Here is a 15,853-nt window from a genome sequence, read left to right as displayed (position 1 = left end):
TTAATGCTTTTTTCGGTGATTAAGTTTAACTAAGATTTTCACAATCATTAAGAAAATAAACATGTCAAACGCTTCAACCTACCACCAACGTTACGTCAATACAGGGTCTGTGTTAGGAGTACCGGGAAGTTCCTTGAATAACTCAAATAACTGTTGCCAGCTTAGTATTTATCTTTTGTTAATAATAACGTTAGTTTTATTTATTTGTTTCTCACTCATTGTTGTACTGGCTTATCTACTGCATTTAAAAGTCCATCATCCCGAAGTATCGCTAACTAAGTGTGCAAATACGGTTTGCTGCAAATGTAACCAATATGTCCCAAGAAACGTTGACAGTAGTGATATCAGGGGTCCTAGTGAAGGTATTGAAACCCCTGATTCTCAGCCCAGTCCAGAAATACCACGTAAATTAAGATGTTTATCGGAACATTTGAATCTTGAGGCAGATATTTCACCTATGAGCATGGAGTTTCGCAGGTGTTACAGCCCAGTAAGTCGTAAATTGAAAATCAATATGAATATAATAACCCTAAAATATCCTGATTCCCTCATTTTATCCTCCCTTTATGATCCAGATTCTTCTGACCTACGCCGGAACAACGTCATCCTTATCAGTGGTGGTCAACCACAGTTCAAGCTGCATTATTCCCACTATAGCCGGTTCTATTGACCTATTCAACACTTCCGACTCTCAATCTGACCCTGGTGACGAAAGAATGGTTCCCAAACCATCGACCTTCAATATTCTAAGCCGCAACATCGAGTTTCCCGCCAAGAAAATGTTTCGATGGTCATCCTACCCAAGCGTGGATAAAGTTCAAAACACGGAAATTGAACTCAAAAGCGGAAGTACCATTGTATCTTGGTTTTCAGTTAGTTCCCGACTGGAACGAACTGAAGATTTTAAAACCCCCCAACAGGAAAAATAATCAATTTGCTTCCTTGTCACCCACTAATTGATATGCGTAATTTGAGAACTATGTACAAGTTGATAACTGTTCCACAATTAAATTTGCTTCAAAACCCCAATAAATTATGTAACCCATGTATTTCTTAACTATTTCACTATAAAATGCTGTATTACTGGTAAAAACATCCTTCAAAAATAATGCGTTAGTAAGCGACAAAATGTTTGACAGGTGTCCTAGCAAAGAGCCAAGGTCATTGATGACGCATTATCTTACAATGTCAATATCATGTTTGCTAACATCCATCCTATACATAGTTTACTGTTACAGACTAGGAGGATTCATACCATTTACTCAGGGAGCCAGGCTTTAGTTGTTACGCAAGGAGGTCTGACTCACTGGGTGAGTCTAAAGCCAGGCCTCCTTGTGTAAACTCCTAGTCTGTAAACTATGTATCCTATCCAGAGGCGTCAGTCTACGTTAATAAGGTGTAGATCATAAGACAGTCAAAGGCTACGAGCTGCCATTATTATTTTCAAGGTCAGAGCGTGCGTAATGTCTCTAGCGGGATTCGGGGAAGGGGGTTAAAACGTTCCCTCTGTTTTGACCTTGATCTTGAATTTTTATTTAGACTGCCATCTATCGGCCGCTTTTCTTTTTTCCAAGGCTAAGGATTTTTAAAGTCGAATGTGGTCCACAGTCTCAACGGGAACCCATTGTTAACGAGAGCCAGAATTAGAAAGCCTAAACCCCCGTATTGGCTTCAGTATGCACTTATCGTGAAAAAACGTTCTTTAGCAATTTAAATGGCTGTCAAATTTGAAAACGAAGATGGGTGGCTTTTATGTCACGAATCGTACATAAATTACGCGGTAAACGAACTTGATTCGAAACCAATTAATTATCAATTAAAGAATGAACTATTTAACGTCAAAACCCCGTTTATCATGGATAGTCAAGCCCAAAAATTGGCTTCTAAAGATACAAAAGAAGAAACCAAAGCTGAAGTAATTGTTAAAACTAAATAATGATCGCGTAATATTCCCAAATCAACCTTATTACGTGTTTAGAAAAGAAGAAAACGTAAAAAAGAGAAGTATAAAAACAATCTGGTAACATAATTATATCTCCCAAACTATAAGCATGGATAAAGAATGCGCGTGAGGAAATTTGTTTTCACTTTACAGGATAGGCAACTCCCTATCCCGAGCGACAGCTTATTCTGTATATACTCTCTTACAACATCGGTTGTCAGCACGCGTAAAGCTGGGTCTCTATGTAATCTAGCCTTGCGCGTGCTGACAAGAGACAAAAAACTTCAGGATATCTTAAACGATTTTAAATCCTGAAGATTCTTAAGTTTTTTGTCTCTTGTCAGTACGCGCAAGGCTAGATTACATAGAGACCTAGCTTTGCGCGTGCTGACAACCGATGTTGTAACAGGGTATATACAGAATAAGCTGTCGTTCAAGATAGGGAGTTGCCTATCCTGTAGAGTGAAAACAAATTTCCGCACGCGCATTCTTTATCCATGCTATAAGCTTAATGAAATTATAATGTGTCAACCAAGCAATGAGGTTAATTAATTTCCCTTGTATTTTTAGAACAATCAATTAGTAATTAACGCTGCTAAAAATATCATATCTTCATCAAATTATTTCAAAACAAGAGATATCACTCTTGAAGAAATAAAAGACAACAATCGTACAGCCCGTACCAAAATAGAGTGCCTACATAAAGTTCTTGATTTAATTAGTCTTCCAGAAAATGATCTTAATCAACATTACTTTGAATTAAATGGTAAAAACCATTAATTAAATTAAGAATATAAATTTAGATATTTATTTTTAAATCCCTTAGAATTTCAGGGTTCGATTGAAAGTATTTTACCATCCCTTATTGCAAATAAAACTCAATTAGCAATGAAAATAAAGCTCCGTTCCGAAGATTACCTAATACCCCCTAATTCAGCATTTATCTTAGCAAATTTAGACTATATTGAAAAGATTCTTATGAGTCATGGTAAGAGGAGATAACATGGATGAAGGATGCGCGTGGAAAACATTCGACGCTCAACAGGATGTGCAACTCCCTATACTAAAAAGTAGACAAGTCGATACTAGCGCCGCCTGGCTACCAGCGCTGGAAACCCTCGCGGGAAAAATAAAAAATACTGGACATAAGAAAAAAAACCACTGTTTTGCTTCTAGCAGACGACGCTAAGGAAAAAAATCGACGGTAGTGTGTGTTTTTTCTTATGTCCAGTATTTTTTATTTTTCCCGCGAGGGTTTCCAGCGCTGGTAGCCAGGCGGCGCTAGTATCGACTTGTCTACTTTTTAGTATAGGGAGTTGCACATCCTGTTGAGCGTCGAATTTTTTTCACGCGCATCCTTCGTCCATGGAGATAATTCCTTTAAAAAATTAAGTACTTAACGCAAATATTCAAAATTTAAGGTGAAAAATTTGACGTTATTCTTTTGGATCCTCCATGGGAGAATAAATCAATAAAGAGATTAAAAAAGTGAATTAAATTGCAATCAATTTAAATTAATTTAATTTAATTAAGTTTAATTGAACTAATTTATTATATAGGTACAATACATTATCTAAAGAAAGACTACTTAAAATTTCAGTCCCAAACTTATCAAATGAAGGTTGTTTAATTATAATTTGGACAACTAATAATTTTGACCAAAATAGTTTTGTTAAAGACGTTTTATTTCCTAATTGGTCAGTTAAATACGTAACTGATTTACATTGGGTTAAGGTATTTTGCTTTTAAAGTGTCTATAGAGTGCTGTCAGTTGTGACGTCAGATCCAAGGTTAAACGTCACGAGTCTGCCTTTAGCAATGGGCGGCCATGACAGTTACCGTTTTCTCTTTATGGGAAAACATCATGGGTGACGTCACACCGGCGCTTCTGACAGCACTCTATAGATGTTTTAACCTACTACAAATTAACTTACCATACCATTATTTGAAGGTGACAAAAAATGGTGATTTTGCAATACCTCTTGAATCCCCAAATAAGTGTGTTTACGAGAATATCATTATTGGTCAATTTTCCACCAATTCCACTGAAATTCCTAACAAATTAAAAGGGAAAAAAGTCATAGTTAGCGTCCCTAGTTTGATTCATTCCCATAAACCTCCATTAACCGGTAAAAATAACTATTACACGTTAAAATTATTATAAACTTAATTAAAACATTTAAAATTAAATTACTTTCTAGAAATTCTAAAACCTTATTTAAAAACCAACTTCAAAGGATTAGAAATCTTTGCAAGATATTTACTGCCAGGTTGGACAAGTTGCGGAAATGAAGTTCTTAAACTTCAAAACATTAATTATTATAATTATTAGTATTACAATTGCGATACTTAATTTTATTTTTTTATTTTAATAATGTATGTCATTTTGATCATTAAAAATATATTTTTTATGTAAAGCACAGTATCTATTACATATTATTTTATTCTACATTTTATTTTAAAAGCATTAATTGAACAATAGCTAATGTGGTTGGGGTTTGTGACCATCAACATAGAAATTACGAGTAGCAGCTGGTAACGTCAACTCTATTCCATTCATTTCTTTAGTCAAAATAATTTGACAACCTAAAAAAATAAATGAAATAGAGTCAATATAGAGTAGTGGCACTCCATGTTAATTTATCATAGAATGTAACGTAGCCAAAGGCAGGAAGGTGCCATTACTCTATTTTATTTTAAATTTCATTTGAAATTTATTTATATTTACCTAAACGAGAATTTGGTTTGAGAAATGGTGCCATATCTAATAAGTCTTCTTCCCTAATTTTTTATTATTAATTAATTTGAGGTCAAGGTCATCATTATTTCATAAGCATACTTTTCTTCCGCTGGAGGAAGCTGGTCAAAATAGTCTTCTTTGACATAGACATGACATGTTGTACATGCGAGTGAAGCTTCACACGCCCCTTCCATTTCAATTCCGTGTCTCTGGGCTAAAAAAAGGGCATTTTCTCCTATTTTTCCTTTGACTCTATGTTGTTTACCATCTTTAGTTATGAAAGTGAGATTTATTCTGCAAATAAAATGATTAGCATCTCATATCAATAGAGTAATGGCAGCCCTCTGCCTTTGACTGTATTAAGCTCTATGGGGAAATAACATGGGGTGCCATTAGTCTATACAAATGTGTCCGATACGTACTGTTCTTCCTCCGTATTATCTTCATTATTACTGGTACCATGTAACCTCTTCAATATTTTAAATTTTTGACTAGATAAAACGCTAAGGAATGGGTCATGTGGATAAACATGGGTGCCTGCATCATGGCTTCTTATGGTTAAGCCTTGGCTTAAAATGTTCATCATTGAAAGCGATGTTTTACTTTTACAACAATTTGAATATTTTAAAACTAAAAATCTGGTTTGTAATGTAATAGGGAATCTTTTTAGAATTATCGAGGTCATTTTATTATTAACTTTAAACTCCTAGAAAGATTTAATAATCAAAAGAATCAACAAATAAAATCCATTGATTTTTCACAGATTCTTTATGAAACTAAGTAGACTACCTTGCAGACGACAACTTTATCTGATACCGTTTTCCAGTCTGGGAAATAAGGATATTTTTTAAACTAGTCCTTGGGACCTGTGACCCCCCTAGTCCCCGAAATAATTAACTGGTCTCCGGACTGGTCCCAGCCTTTGTTCTCCTATAGATTTGCAATTATTAAACTGGTCCTGAGGACCAGTAACCCCCACTTCTTGAATTAAAAAACTAGTCCAAGCAATTAATAAACTGGTTTTGGACCATAGGAAGTGTGCTATTTCCCAGACTGCCGTTTTCCAGTACCAACTTCCATGGAGTTTTTTTTTTTTTTTTTTTTTTTTTGCTCCATTTATTTGACGAGCTAGAACCCTATCAGAAGGTCATACAGCTCCATAGGGAAAAAAAAAGAAAATATACAGAAATATACAAAAATACAAAATAGAAATGCAAATTTACAGGTTAAGGTACTGTATTGGAGTGGAAACTAACATTTCGTTAAAAGATATTTCATTATATCACTACCTCCTATATAAGAATATATATAATATATATAATTATTCTTATATAGGAGGTAGTGATTATATATAGCTCTTTACTCCATAGTGACAGATTGCTAGAAAAATAACATTTCTACTCCAATAACCTCTACTCCATGCTTTTTACTCGTCTCTGTCGTCTGGCTCCGTATTTGAAATTTAAATTTTCCAGCCACAGTTTTCTATCAATCGTTGTAGATTAGTTTAATTAAATGATATATTTTTCTCTCTCTTGGATTTTATGCAAGTAACCATTCAAGTAAAACAAATATTTTAATTAAAAAATAGTGACTTTCATACTAAAGGGACTGTTCGTTCAGGTATGATCAAGTTTGAAATACTGCTAAGCCTTTGCTAATCAAACCGTCCCCAAATTTGAAAATTTTAATTAAAATTTCTGGAAACTTAATTTTTGTTGTAGTATGGCCCAAAATAATGTGGGAGAAAAGCCCCATTTCTCGGACTATGATGAATCATATGACGAAGCAAATATGTCATTCTGTAATCAAAATAATATAGATCACTGTATTGCCTATTTAAGTCAGGTATTTAATTAAGTTGTAGTTAATGTTCTCCCCATCATTATATAATTCATCTTATTGACTTCAGGAACTTCAGGCGTTGGGATTTAGTCCTTTAGTTTCAAATGGTGCTAAGTATGATGTCCCCAAACTTGTAAATGCCATTTATGGTTTATTAGGACTTCATAAAAGCAATGTCAAACAACGGGGAGATAATGATGAAAGGTTTGAAACTGTTGGATTGCCATTTTCATTAACACCGCGTAGTTTGATCACTTTGGTTTGTATTATTACAGAATATCTCGCTTGCTTAGCGACTTTGATCTTCAGAGGATAGCTGGAATAAGATTGAAAGATAAACTAGAACAAACTGAAAGAGCTCTCCGTAGTATTTCAGAAACTAACCGCCAAACATCCCTGAAATTAAAAGCCTTCCAAAGTGATCTTAAAGCTGAAAAAGACGAAGTATATTAATTAAATTTAACTCTAATTAGATTAATTAATTAATATCTGTTAACCACCATTATTGTTAGACAAAAAGACTTCAATCAGTTATACAACAAAGAGATGCTCAATACCACCATGAGAAACGTCGCAAAGAAATGGAGTATAATCAGCTCAAAGAACGTTTACATCATGCTATGAATGATAAAAAACTTGAAAAGAAGTTAGGCTTTGATATCACAAACACTCTTCAGAGACCTGATGGAAAAAGGGGTCGTTGGAATACCACTTCTGTTTCAAGCAGGTTAATTTTATTATTTTTAACTAATCATAATTTGTTAATTAGATCATAAAGCGTAATTAAAGGGAGGGTGAAGTAGAAAATCAAGTGATTTTTTATCGATTCTTCTACTAATTATAAGACCAGTCTGCATAGTGAAACATTCAGGAAATACCAGCTCCGAATGATTTTAAAATTATTTCAAATTAGGTTCAGATTTAAAGGATAATTTTAAACAAGGACTTCCGACCAATCGCGTAACGCCCTGCCTTTTTATTAACAAAATTCTCGTGGCACGCATGCTCCGTGTCTCGCGCCACCATTGTCACGTCGCGCGCCTAATTTTGTCAAATCTCGTGATAAATTTCATTCAACGCGGAACATGCGTGCCACGAGAATTTTGTTACTAAAAAGGTAGGGCGTTACGCGATTGGTCGGCAGTCCTTCTTTAAAATTATCCTTAAAATCTGAACCTAATTTGAATTTTAAAATCATTCGGAGTTGGTATTTCCCGAATGTTTCACTATGCAGACTGCTCTTATAATTAGTAGAAGAATCGATAAAAAATCAGTTGATTTTCTACTTCACCCTCCCTTTAATGCAACTTTTTAGACACGAGGATGACTTGCACTGCAAAATAATGGCTGGTTATGAAAATAGAAACAAAATTTTACTAGAGGAAAATATTTTGTTAAGAGATACACTTTACAACATGTATAGAAGTCTTCCCGTTCCAGGAAACTTATCTGATAACCCTAGCAATGTTAAATCACACGCAAGTATCCCCAATTTACTTGGGTAATTTTAATAATTAAGTAACCAATACTAATTAGATCTTTACATCTAGGAAAACGTAAACGTGTTAGCGGAAAATGAGCCTGCCAACAGTGCCTTAGAGTTGACAAGCCATCTTTCCTCGCCTATTTTTCAAATGCCTTACCAACAAGTTGTTCAAAAAATCCAGAAAGGTTTCAATGAGAAGTTTCAAATAATAGAGAAACGTCTACAGGCCTTTGACGAATCTTTGGAGAAAGAATGGACGATAAGAAAACGTAAATTTGAAGAAGAGATATCTGAACTGAAATCCAAAATTGAAGACTTTCAAGAGATAATGGATAGGCAAAATTTATTCCTTCAGGTTGTTTAAATAATTAATTTGTTTAATTAGTCAATATTATTAAGAGTTAATGTATGTTTATGATATGTTTAAAGGCATCGTCATTAAGTGTTAACATATATTTATTATTTAATTATAATTATAATTATAATTATGTTTAAAGGCATCTGTGAATATTGAGGGAAGTCCAATTAAAAACCAGGATTTTTTGGATGAGAAGGTAATTTTGGAAAAAGAGAAATCAATGCTTGCTGAAATGAAGTCAAACTTTCATAAGGAACGAGAAATTTATACTGAGGCTGTCTTACGCTTAGCTAAAGAAGTATTACAGTTTGTTTTTCTTAATGTTAATTAGTTTTATTCTTAAAACTACGCTTTTTAATATCATTAGAGACGTGATTTTCATAAGGAAAAGACTGATTTTTACAAGAAAGAACATGTGTTTTCTCCTTTATCCCCTGAAACTCCGACTGATGTCAGTGATAAAAAATTCATGCACATTTTACCTCCAGTTAATGATTTGGAGGAGATTTTACTTCCTATGGGTCGTCTAAATTTTGATCGGTGAGATATTTATTTACTGATTAGATCTTAAGATTAATAAATTTTTCAGGAAAAGCAGTATAATTTTAATTTATGATAACAATATCAGAGAAAGTACCGAATCCAAAGATGAATTTTACTTATCAGCTCTGGACGAAAACACTTTCACTGAAAATTCAGTTAGACTTTCAAATTAATTAATGTCAATTTGCTACTAAGAATATTTTGCTAAAAGATTTTTCATTGTATTTGTAACACCATCCATAATCTTAAGCTTTGTCCGCAAACATTTTGAAGCATTGCATTTTTTACAATTCTAAGCCCAACGAAGTTGAAATAATGTAATTTTAGATTTTTCTTTTCTTCCATGTAGGATTTTATTATATTGTTTGTGATTTTTATTTATGATATCAATAATGAACAGATAAACCAAAGAAATGTTTTGGGATTTTAAATTTTTTTTTAACATTTTGAAGTGCCTTATTATTACATATTGTAAGTCTGAGAAAACAACTGCTCACTAGTATTTTTACACCTATTTGACAAGGCACTTCGTAAGTTTGGATAAAATGATTAATTTTGGGTTTCAAACAAATTTCTTCCAAACTTAACAATTTGTGATGAATTTAATAAAAGTTTTTTTTCTTATAATTTGAGTATTTTGTTTTCATATTTATTTCAGTAAGATACAGTTCACTGAACAGCAATGTTGTTTGTTTGGTAAGAAAAACATTGTAAAACGTGTGTTGTTTGTCCCTACGTAATATTGAACGCAGTCAATCCAATCATCTGTAATTTTTAAAATTGCCACACTTTTTGAGTTTTAATGATGCACTATCGCCATCTATCGGTAGCGTATGTAACTAAAACTACATTTTTGGCGGGAAAATCATCGGCTATGACGTAATGGTACCTTATTAGTGAATTAAGCGCTTTCTATAAAAGAGAAAGAGAAGGAAGTCAATCCAATCATCTGTAATTTTTAAAATTGCCACACTTTTTGAGTTTTATTGATGCACTATCGCCATCTATCAGCAGCGTATGTAACTAAAACTACATTTTGGAAGGAAATTATCAGCTATGACGTAATGGTACCTTATTAGTGCATTAAGCGCCACACTTTTTGGATTTTAATGCGGCACTATCGCCATCTATCGGCAGCATATGTAACTAAAACTTCATTTTTGGTGGGAAATCATTAATGGTACCTTATTAGTGCATTAAGCGCCATCTATAAAAAATAAAGAGAACAATTTTAAATATTTTAAATTTACTAAATTAGAATAGTTTTTTACTTTGTTATTTTAGATGGTATTTAATACACTGAACATTAAAATTATTTAAATCATTCAGTGTATAAGTTTTACTAAGTTTTTGAAGTTTTAATAGATGTCGCCAGCGTACCACATTTGGACAAGCTTACTTCATTTTTGGCGGGAATACTTAAATACGCTATGCCATGACGTAATGGAACCTTATTAGTGCAATAAGCGCCATCTAAAGAGATAAATATTTTGTATATTTTAAAATTATAAAATTAAAATAGTTCTCCATTTTATACTACATGGTATTTAATGTAACAAATATTACAGTTATTTAAATTATTAATTGCATAAGTTTTATAACAGTTCTTAAGTTTTAATAGATGGCGCTAGTGCACTACTTATGGACAACCGTTACTACCGTTCTTCAATAGATGGCGCTAGTGCACCACTTATGAACAACCGTTACTACCGTTATTCAATAGACGGCGTTAAATGCGATGTTGCATTATTTGAATTTTTGGCTCGTTGTACAAAGGAATGAGCCTTACAAGGATTTCTTTCTCCAAATTTAACGAATTTGTTATGTAAAATATTTATCGCGGTGGTGTTGTGAATAACTGAATAAACTTCATTAGTGTTCGGGTTTTAATTTGAGTTCAAAATATTGACACTGTGATATTGAAGACAAAGAAATAGACCATAGCCAAGGCCCGATTCAAATGTCGTAATATGACTCTACGGGGGTGAATGGTCGGAAATCGTTTCTGTTTCGGGCTAATTTGGGTGAGTTTAAATGATTTTCTTTTATTCTTACACTTTAGTTACACAATTATTTAAATATTGGAATGGATTGTATTTGTATATTTTTTTTTTAAATTATTTTAATACTTAAAACAAACGAGTTTAAGAGAATTATATAACTGAGGTTTATGTTGAATAGCGTAGTCTTATAGAAACATGTGCGTTTTGGGTTAGACTAAGTTCAATCCTACCAATGTTTAAAATTAACACTCGTTCGATAATTTTGATGAAGCATCTTTTCCTGAAGTGATTGGTCCTACGTGCTTCCAGCAAAATTGTCTGGTTGCTGCTTTTCTTGCGCTGCAATACCAGTCAGGGTTAAATTTTTAATAAAATAAGCACATTGATAAGGGGACCATTGTTCGCTTACTTTTGCTCAATTTCGAACATGGGCGTAACTACCGCCTTTTCGAGACTTATCTTAGGGGTACTGAAAATACTGAATCGGCTAGATTTCCATTTAAATATCGCCGTTTGAATATCCCCTAAATCCTTTTGTGTCGTTATTAAGAAGGGATATGTGGCTCCGGGATACAAATCTTGAGCTCTAAATAAATATAGTTAATTAAAGTGTTTTATTTAAAATCCTCTTCATCTTTTCCGTGAAAATTGTAAGAAAAGACTGCAAGTGTAGTTCTTTTGTTTTACTTACCCATTTCCTAGTTGAAAAGTTTCGCTGTTTTTCGATCCTTTTAGTGTTAGCGTCAGAATACCTTTTTGATCCTTGTCTTTCGACGTACCTTTCTGTAGCTTAAGCTGTACGTTGTAGTGGTACACTAATTAATAGTTATATTATAAATATGGTCGTTAGAAATATTTATTGAAAGCTTTGCCATAGATATACTTACAACAAAACGGTTCGCTGTGATGCGTCTTAACGTACATTTTGACTGGGTTACTGTCGTTCTTATTTTTGACGTATTCGTGCGATCTGGCACCCAAAATGGCGCATTTTTCTCCATTAGCGCCGCAATCGTAGCATTTTCCCTCTAAAAATGTGTTCCAGTCTTTACAAGCGTATGCCACCATTTGACATTTTCCGTTGATAGATTCCTGAGTTGAATAACAGTGTAAATAGATTTATTAATAAATCGCCAAATCATGTATAATACTCACGTGGAAATAATCCACGGCTCTTTGATGGTCACAGGCCGCTAATCTTCGAACACCTATAGAGAAGTTTAATAAAACATAAGAAATATGTAAAAACCTCTATCAGAAGTCCATAACCCCATAAAGTGTGATGGACTCCTACATCTATCTGTAAGTAAGGGATAATGGACTCACCTTCCAAAAGTCCATCAGTTACTATTTTGAATATTCTGTCCAATGAACAACCAGGTTGTTCCACTCCATTATTAGGGAAAAAGTCCACGTGACCTGCCAACTGATTCATGCCCAAACCTTAGAAATAATTATAAAGGTCAATTAGAAATATTCATATTATCGTAAGCTTATAAGATATGTTCCATAAGTATGACACTACCTATACTTCGTAATGGTAGACTTTCTGAGAGCTAGTTCGAGAACGACAGTAAGCGAAAATTGACTACACTCGGTTAGTTGTTTTGTAGTCCATCTTCCTATTTAGTCTGTACTAGGACTTTGACAGCGCCTGACCAGGCGTCGATTTTACGAGAATCTATGAACTACGTCACTTCATGACAAGCTCTCAGTAACCAGTGACAAACTTATGGAACATACGTTATGAACTTATGATATTATTTATCCAGTGGAGATATATTATTATACCTAACAATAAAATTGATTTGGAATCTGTATGTATAACTTCCACGAATTCGGCATCTGTTGGGTCGATTCTAACTGATGGGGGCATATTTTGATAGAAAGGTTCAGCGGGATCGAAACCTAAGTCATTTTAATCAATATGAAGTCTTTGCTGTGGATAAATTTCACGTATATATTACTTGTAATTTTTCCCAAATTTTTAATACGTTCTCCGGCATAACCAACAATCTGTCCTCCTAAACTATGACCCATTATGTGAACTTTACGGGGATCCAAACCTACTTTTTCCTAAGATAAAGAAATAATTTTTTGTAGGTTGTATTTATTATGTTGACAATAGACCATTCCATAAATTCCACAAGATAAGCAAACAGCACAGGGGTGGAGGAGATCACCTTCTTGGGTTATTTCCCTCACGCCAGGAAGCACCGCTAGAGGCAGTTCGAGTCGACTCGAGCTCCTTTTGACGTTGCCTCTTGTCTACAGGGGAAATAACCTGAGAGGGGGCCTCCCGCCTGTGTTTTGGTATCTCTACAAGTAATTAAGGAAATAGTCTATTCTATTGATTTGAGGATAAATACCTTCAAGGTGTTCACCAATAGAGCTATTTCAGCTCCAACAACTCTGGTATTAGCTACGGCCTGAGTATAACTATAGGTCAAAAACGTTGTTTATTTATAAATGAAACTTAAATTTAATGTATAATTAATTTAATTTTAACTTACGGAGGAGCATTGCCTCCGCTCCAGTCTACAATAATAACGTTGTAGTTTCCGTTTTTCATGTATTCATTTTTCATGTTCTGAAAATAGCATATACATTATTATGATCAGAAGTCCAGTAGTATTTGGCGAAAGTTGTTCTGCCATTGTTGTGTATTTAGCAGTGTTAAAGGGACTGTAAAGTAAACCATACATCGACGGGGTGGGTAAAAATAATTTGAAATACGCCACAGGCATCCACCACGTGACACCAAGATCCAAAGACTCCGTATGGAGTATAGGACTGGACACTTAGTCCTTGTTTTTCGCGAGATTTCAGCGCCTCCGATTCACTCAAGGCAGCGTTAGGTTTCTAGATAAAACTTAAGTTTCTTTGAACCACGCCTTTCCTCTGACGTATTTCATATAATTTTTACCCACCCGCCGATGCCCTCTTTAACAGCCACTTTAAAGTTTCTTACTTTCATCCATTCGCCGAAAACTTGATTATCAATCCAACCGTGGGTGATGATTTTAGTCTCATGTTCTGGATTGATGTTAGTTTTGTTCATGTTGTAACGAAGGACGTTCACAGCCGGAAGTAACAAGTACTTGGACTTGTTCTTTGCTGTGTAAATTCTGTACTTTACGTTGATAAACTCCCTATCCATGGGCAAGAAGCTGATCGGTCTGTAAATGGGATGATAGAAGTCTCCGTCCGTTCGGAAACAACCTAGGTCTGTTATGCATTTTTGCTTGGTGTCTTTAGGTGCTGCAGCGACTGTTGTTCATTGAAGAAAAATACGTTATTAATTAATGTAGGGTGATCATGCAACGCGTTCTCGAGTAGTTAATGGGTTCTTGATAGAACCCATCCTTTGAAGGTAGAAAACGTACAGAGTGTTCCAAAATGGGTATTAATAGGACCGAAGAAAAGTGGGTACTTTGACATTTTACTCTGAAGAAGGCTGTTTACAAGTTATGATTTAAGTGTGTTACGGATTACCCCCTAAAATTTAAGTAAAGAACTGAAAAGAAAGGCTAATTTAATCAAGGGGTCATCCTTAAAACACTGTAATTATAAGTTCTGAAAGGTGACACGGATGGCAAAATGTCATAGAAGTTACGTTTCCGACTCAAAATTGATTTACATAAAACCACCACACTGTATCCCTTAATTTTAAGTAAAGAACTGAAAGATTATGAGCTCTAATTTAATTAAGGGGTCATCCGTAAAACACTCAATTCATAAATTTTAAACGGTGACGCGGACGTCAAAACGTCATAGAAGTTACATTTTCGGCTCAAAATTGATTGCCTAACCACCCTATTTTGAAACACACTGTATTATTTCGTCCACGTTCCAAAACATATTATTATTGGTGACATTTTGGAAAACTTGTTTACTTTCTTTCGAAACATCAAAGTCATCTTCGGCTTCACCAATAGACAAGCCACGAGCGACTAAAAAAATCGCGCACAAATACAAGGCTCCTCGTAACAGTTCCATGATTATTAGTAATTGCGGCTTCAAGTTCAAACGGCAAAAAGGCCTTGAGGACCTTACTCGTTTTCCCTTTTATAGTCGCAAGTTTGTCCCTCCAAAATAATTTTTAATCTAATCAAATACACTATCGTCCATTGTAATAAAACCAGTGAAAATCTACGAAGTCAGCGTATCGGGTTCCGTGTGAATATGAACCCCTGCGTTTTTATTTTTTTTTTTTTAATTTGGAAAAAGATTAAAAAGTCAATTTGACGACCCGAATATATTCTGTAAACACGTGGAGTTTGTGGAGGAGATGAATGAATGTCTTGATATTGGTAGCAAGGGAGAGTTAACTATAGTGGGTCTTCAATCTTCAACAGGCCATGAGGACATTATATACACTCCTCCGCGATGAAACGTTTTTGATTAGAAACTATACCCTACTTTTCGAAATATTTCAAATTACTAGAAGTCTTGTCGAAATTGATACTGAGATATTCCCATTCTTCTATCTCCATCAATTTAATCAGAAATGCATAAAGCTACTAAGAATGATTGCGCCCCCATATCTAAAACGTTAACTTCTATCCGGGTTTTGTGGGCCGGGCTTGAGAACTTACTATCCAACACGCTTTATTCTATAATTCTGACGTCTTTCTAACTGTAATCTCATTGGTTGGTTGGTAGCAACGAGAGGTGCAACGCGCAACGAGATAAATTATGTGAGAGGTAAAATTCATCATACATATAGAGAGCTTTCAGTTGGAGAAGGCGCTGAGTCTCGTGACATAATTTACGCTGCCATATTGATGGGTTTAAAGCAGGAATGAAGCTGAGACCACCCAATATGGCTAACAGAGCAGCGGTAAGACTTGGGAGGGTGTGACGTACTCTCTGTTGATTAATCTAGCTCACCGAACAAAATCCGCAGTACTAGATACGTGAGAAAATTTTTACA

At 34.5% G+C, this 15,853-nt stretch overlaps 6 protein-coding genes and 1 long non-coding RNA gene across 7 annotated transcripts in view; 4 read left to right on the top strand and 3 right to left on the bottom strand.

The window, feature by feature from the left end:
- The first annotated feature begins 61 nt into the window (after positions 1–61).
- On the top strand, positions 62–1,120 carry LOC149610260 (uncharacterized). The gene is made up of 2 exons (XM_089859525.1): positions 62–490; positions 576–1,120. The coding sequence occupies exons 1-2, from the start codon at positions 62–64 to the stop codon at positions 927–929; spliced, it is 783 nt and encodes a 260-aa protein (XP_089715651.1). The 3' UTR covers positions 930–1,120.
- A 569-nt stretch (positions 1,121–1,689) lies between these two features.
- On the top strand, positions 1,690–4,359 carry Mettl4 (Methyltransferase like 4). Its single transcript, XM_089858843.1, has 8 exons — positions 1,690–1,915; positions 1,979–2,020; positions 2,513–2,708; positions 2,769–2,930; positions 3,364–3,430; positions 3,502–3,676; positions 3,894–4,071; positions 4,144–4,359. Exons 1-8 carry the CDS (start codon positions 1,715–1,717, stop codon positions 4,272–4,274), a joined length of 1,152 nt encoding a protein of 383 aa, XP_089714969.1. The 5' UTR covers positions 1,690–1,714; the 3' UTR covers positions 4,275–4,359.
- Fdx1 (Adrenodoxin-like protein 1, mitochondrial Ferredoxin 1) lies at positions 4,327–5,503 on the bottom strand. The gene is made up of 5 exons (XM_089858844.1): positions 5,472–5,503; positions 5,105–5,388; positions 4,782–4,976; positions 4,671–4,723; positions 4,327–4,528 (listed from the first exon to the last, which is right to left on the bottom strand). Exons 2-5 carry the CDS (start codon positions 5,365–5,367, stop codon positions 4,425–4,427), a joined length of 615 nt encoding a protein of 204 aa, XP_089714970.1. The 5' UTR covers positions 5,368–5,388; positions 5,472–5,503; the 3' UTR covers positions 4,327–4,424.
- Positions 5,504–6,136: 633 nt separating this feature from the next.
- LOC149610257 (uncharacterized) lies at positions 6,137–7,114 on the bottom strand. Its single transcript, XR_016376501.1, has 3 exons — positions 7,028–7,114; positions 6,912–6,957; positions 6,137–6,843 (listed from the first exon to the last, which is right to left on the bottom strand). It is a non-coding gene; the product is annotated as an uncharacterized LOC149610257 (long non-coding RNA).
- LOC149610256 (afadin- and alpha-actinin-binding protein B-like) lies at positions 6,165–9,541 on the top strand. Its single transcript, XM_089858805.1, has 10 exons — positions 6,165–6,305; positions 6,407–6,530; positions 6,595–6,731; positions 6,803–6,971; positions 7,040–7,254; positions 7,843–8,005; positions 8,078–8,368; positions 8,511–8,669; positions 8,739–8,911; positions 9,000–9,541. Exons 2-10 carry the CDS (start codon positions 6,408–6,410, stop codon positions 9,085–9,087), a joined length of 1,518 nt encoding a protein of 505 aa, XP_089714931.1. The 5' UTR covers positions 6,165–6,305; position 6,407; the 3' UTR covers positions 9,088–9,541.
- A 1,170-nt stretch (positions 9,542–10,711) lies between these two features.
- Reg-5 (Rhythmically expressed gene 5) overlaps positions 10,712–15,853 on the top strand; it is a 60,634-nt gene continuing 55,492 nt past the window's right edge. Inside the window, exon 1 of the mRNA XM_089859159.1 lies at positions 10,712–10,938. Within this exon, the coding sequence (XP_089715285.1) occupies positions 10,903–10,938 (36 nt within the window). The 5' untranslated portion in view covers positions 10,712–10,902. The remainder of the gene's footprint in view (positions 10,939–15,853) is intronic.
- LOC149610255 (pancreatic lipase-related protein 2-like) lies at positions 11,089–14,916 on the bottom strand. The gene is made up of 13 exons (XM_089859506.1): positions 14,814–14,916; positions 13,889–14,187; positions 13,654–13,779; positions 13,431–13,507; positions 13,287–13,356; positions 12,885–12,993; positions 12,709–12,825; positions 12,244–12,360; positions 12,073–12,125; positions 11,805–12,009; positions 11,609–11,732; positions 11,327–11,503; positions 11,089–11,256 (listed from the first exon to the last, which is right to left on the bottom strand). The coding sequence occupies exons 1-13, from the start codon at positions 14,914–14,916 to the stop codon at positions 11,160–11,162; spliced, it is 1,674 nt and encodes a 557-aa protein (XP_089715632.1). The 3' UTR covers positions 11,089–11,159.

This window comes from Phalangium opilio, unplaced genomic scaffold (genome assembly GCF_054372755.1).
Source record: "Phalangium opilio isolate 3A_F unplaced genomic scaffold, DU_Popi_V2 ptg000329l_1, whole genome shotgun sequence".
Lineage (NCBI taxonomy): Eukaryota > Metazoa > Arthropoda > Arachnida > Opiliones > Phalangiidae > Phalangium > Phalangium opilio.
Note: the sequence above shows the minus strand (reverse complement) of the source record. Positions and strands in the feature narration are given on the sequence as shown.

Bases quoted from the DNA above. Each gene is read 5' to 3' on its own strand.
- LOC149610260 (XM_089859525.1), top strand. From the start codon at position 62: ATGTCAAACGCTTCAACCTACCACCAACGTTACGTCAATACAGGGTCT. The intron at 491-575 runs GTAAGTCGTAAA...TTTATGATCCAG, and splicing joins TTCGCAGGTGTTACAGCCCA to ATTCTTCTGACCTACGCCGG.
- Mettl4 (XM_089858843.1), top strand. From the start codon at position 1,715: ATGGCTGTCAAATTTGAAAACGAAGATGGGTGGCTTTTATGTCACGAA. The intron at 1,916-1,978 runs GTAATTGTTAAA...TTACGTGTTTAG, and splicing joins AAGAAGAAACCAAAGCTGAA to AAAAGAAGAAAACGTAAAAA. The intron at 3,677-3,893 runs GTATTTTGCTTT...CATTATTTGAAG, and splicing joins CTGATTTACATTGGGTTAAG to GTGACAAAAAATGGTGATTT.
- Fdx1 (XM_089858844.1), bottom strand. From the start codon at position 5,367: ATGACCTCGATAATTCTAAAAAGATTCCCTATTACATTACAAACCAGA. The intron at 4,724-4,781 runs GTATGCTTATGA...ATAAAAAATTAG, and splicing joins CTTCCTCCAGCGGAAGAAAA to GGAAGAAGACTTATTAGATA. The intron at 4,529-4,670 runs GTAAATATAAAT...TTATTTTTTTAG, and splicing joins CAAACCAAATTCTCGTTTAG to GTTGTCAAATTATTTTGACT.
- LOC149610256 (XM_089858805.1), top strand. From the start codon at position 6,408: ATGGCCCAAAATAATGTGGGAGAAAAGCCCCATTTCTCGGACTATGAT. The intron at 6,732-6,802 runs GTTTGAAACTGT...GTATTATTACAG, and splicing joins CGGGGAGATAATGATGAAAG to AATATCTCGCTTGCTTAGCG. The intron at 8,006-8,077 runs GCAAGTATCCCC...CTTTACATCTAG, and splicing joins CTAGCAATGTTAAATCACAC to GAAAACGTAAACGTGTTAGC.
- LOC149610255 (XM_089859506.1), bottom strand. From the start codon at position 14,916: ATGGAACTGTTACGAGGAGCCTTGTATTTGTGCGCGATTTTTTTAGTC. The intron at 13,508-13,653 runs GTATTTCAAATT...TGCTATTTTCAG, and splicing joins ACGTGGTGGATGCCTGTGGC to AACATGAAAAATGAATACAT. The intron at 11,733-11,804 runs GTAAGTATATCT...ACTATTAATTAG, and splicing joins TCACAGCGAACCGTTTTGTT to TGTACCACTACAACGTACAG.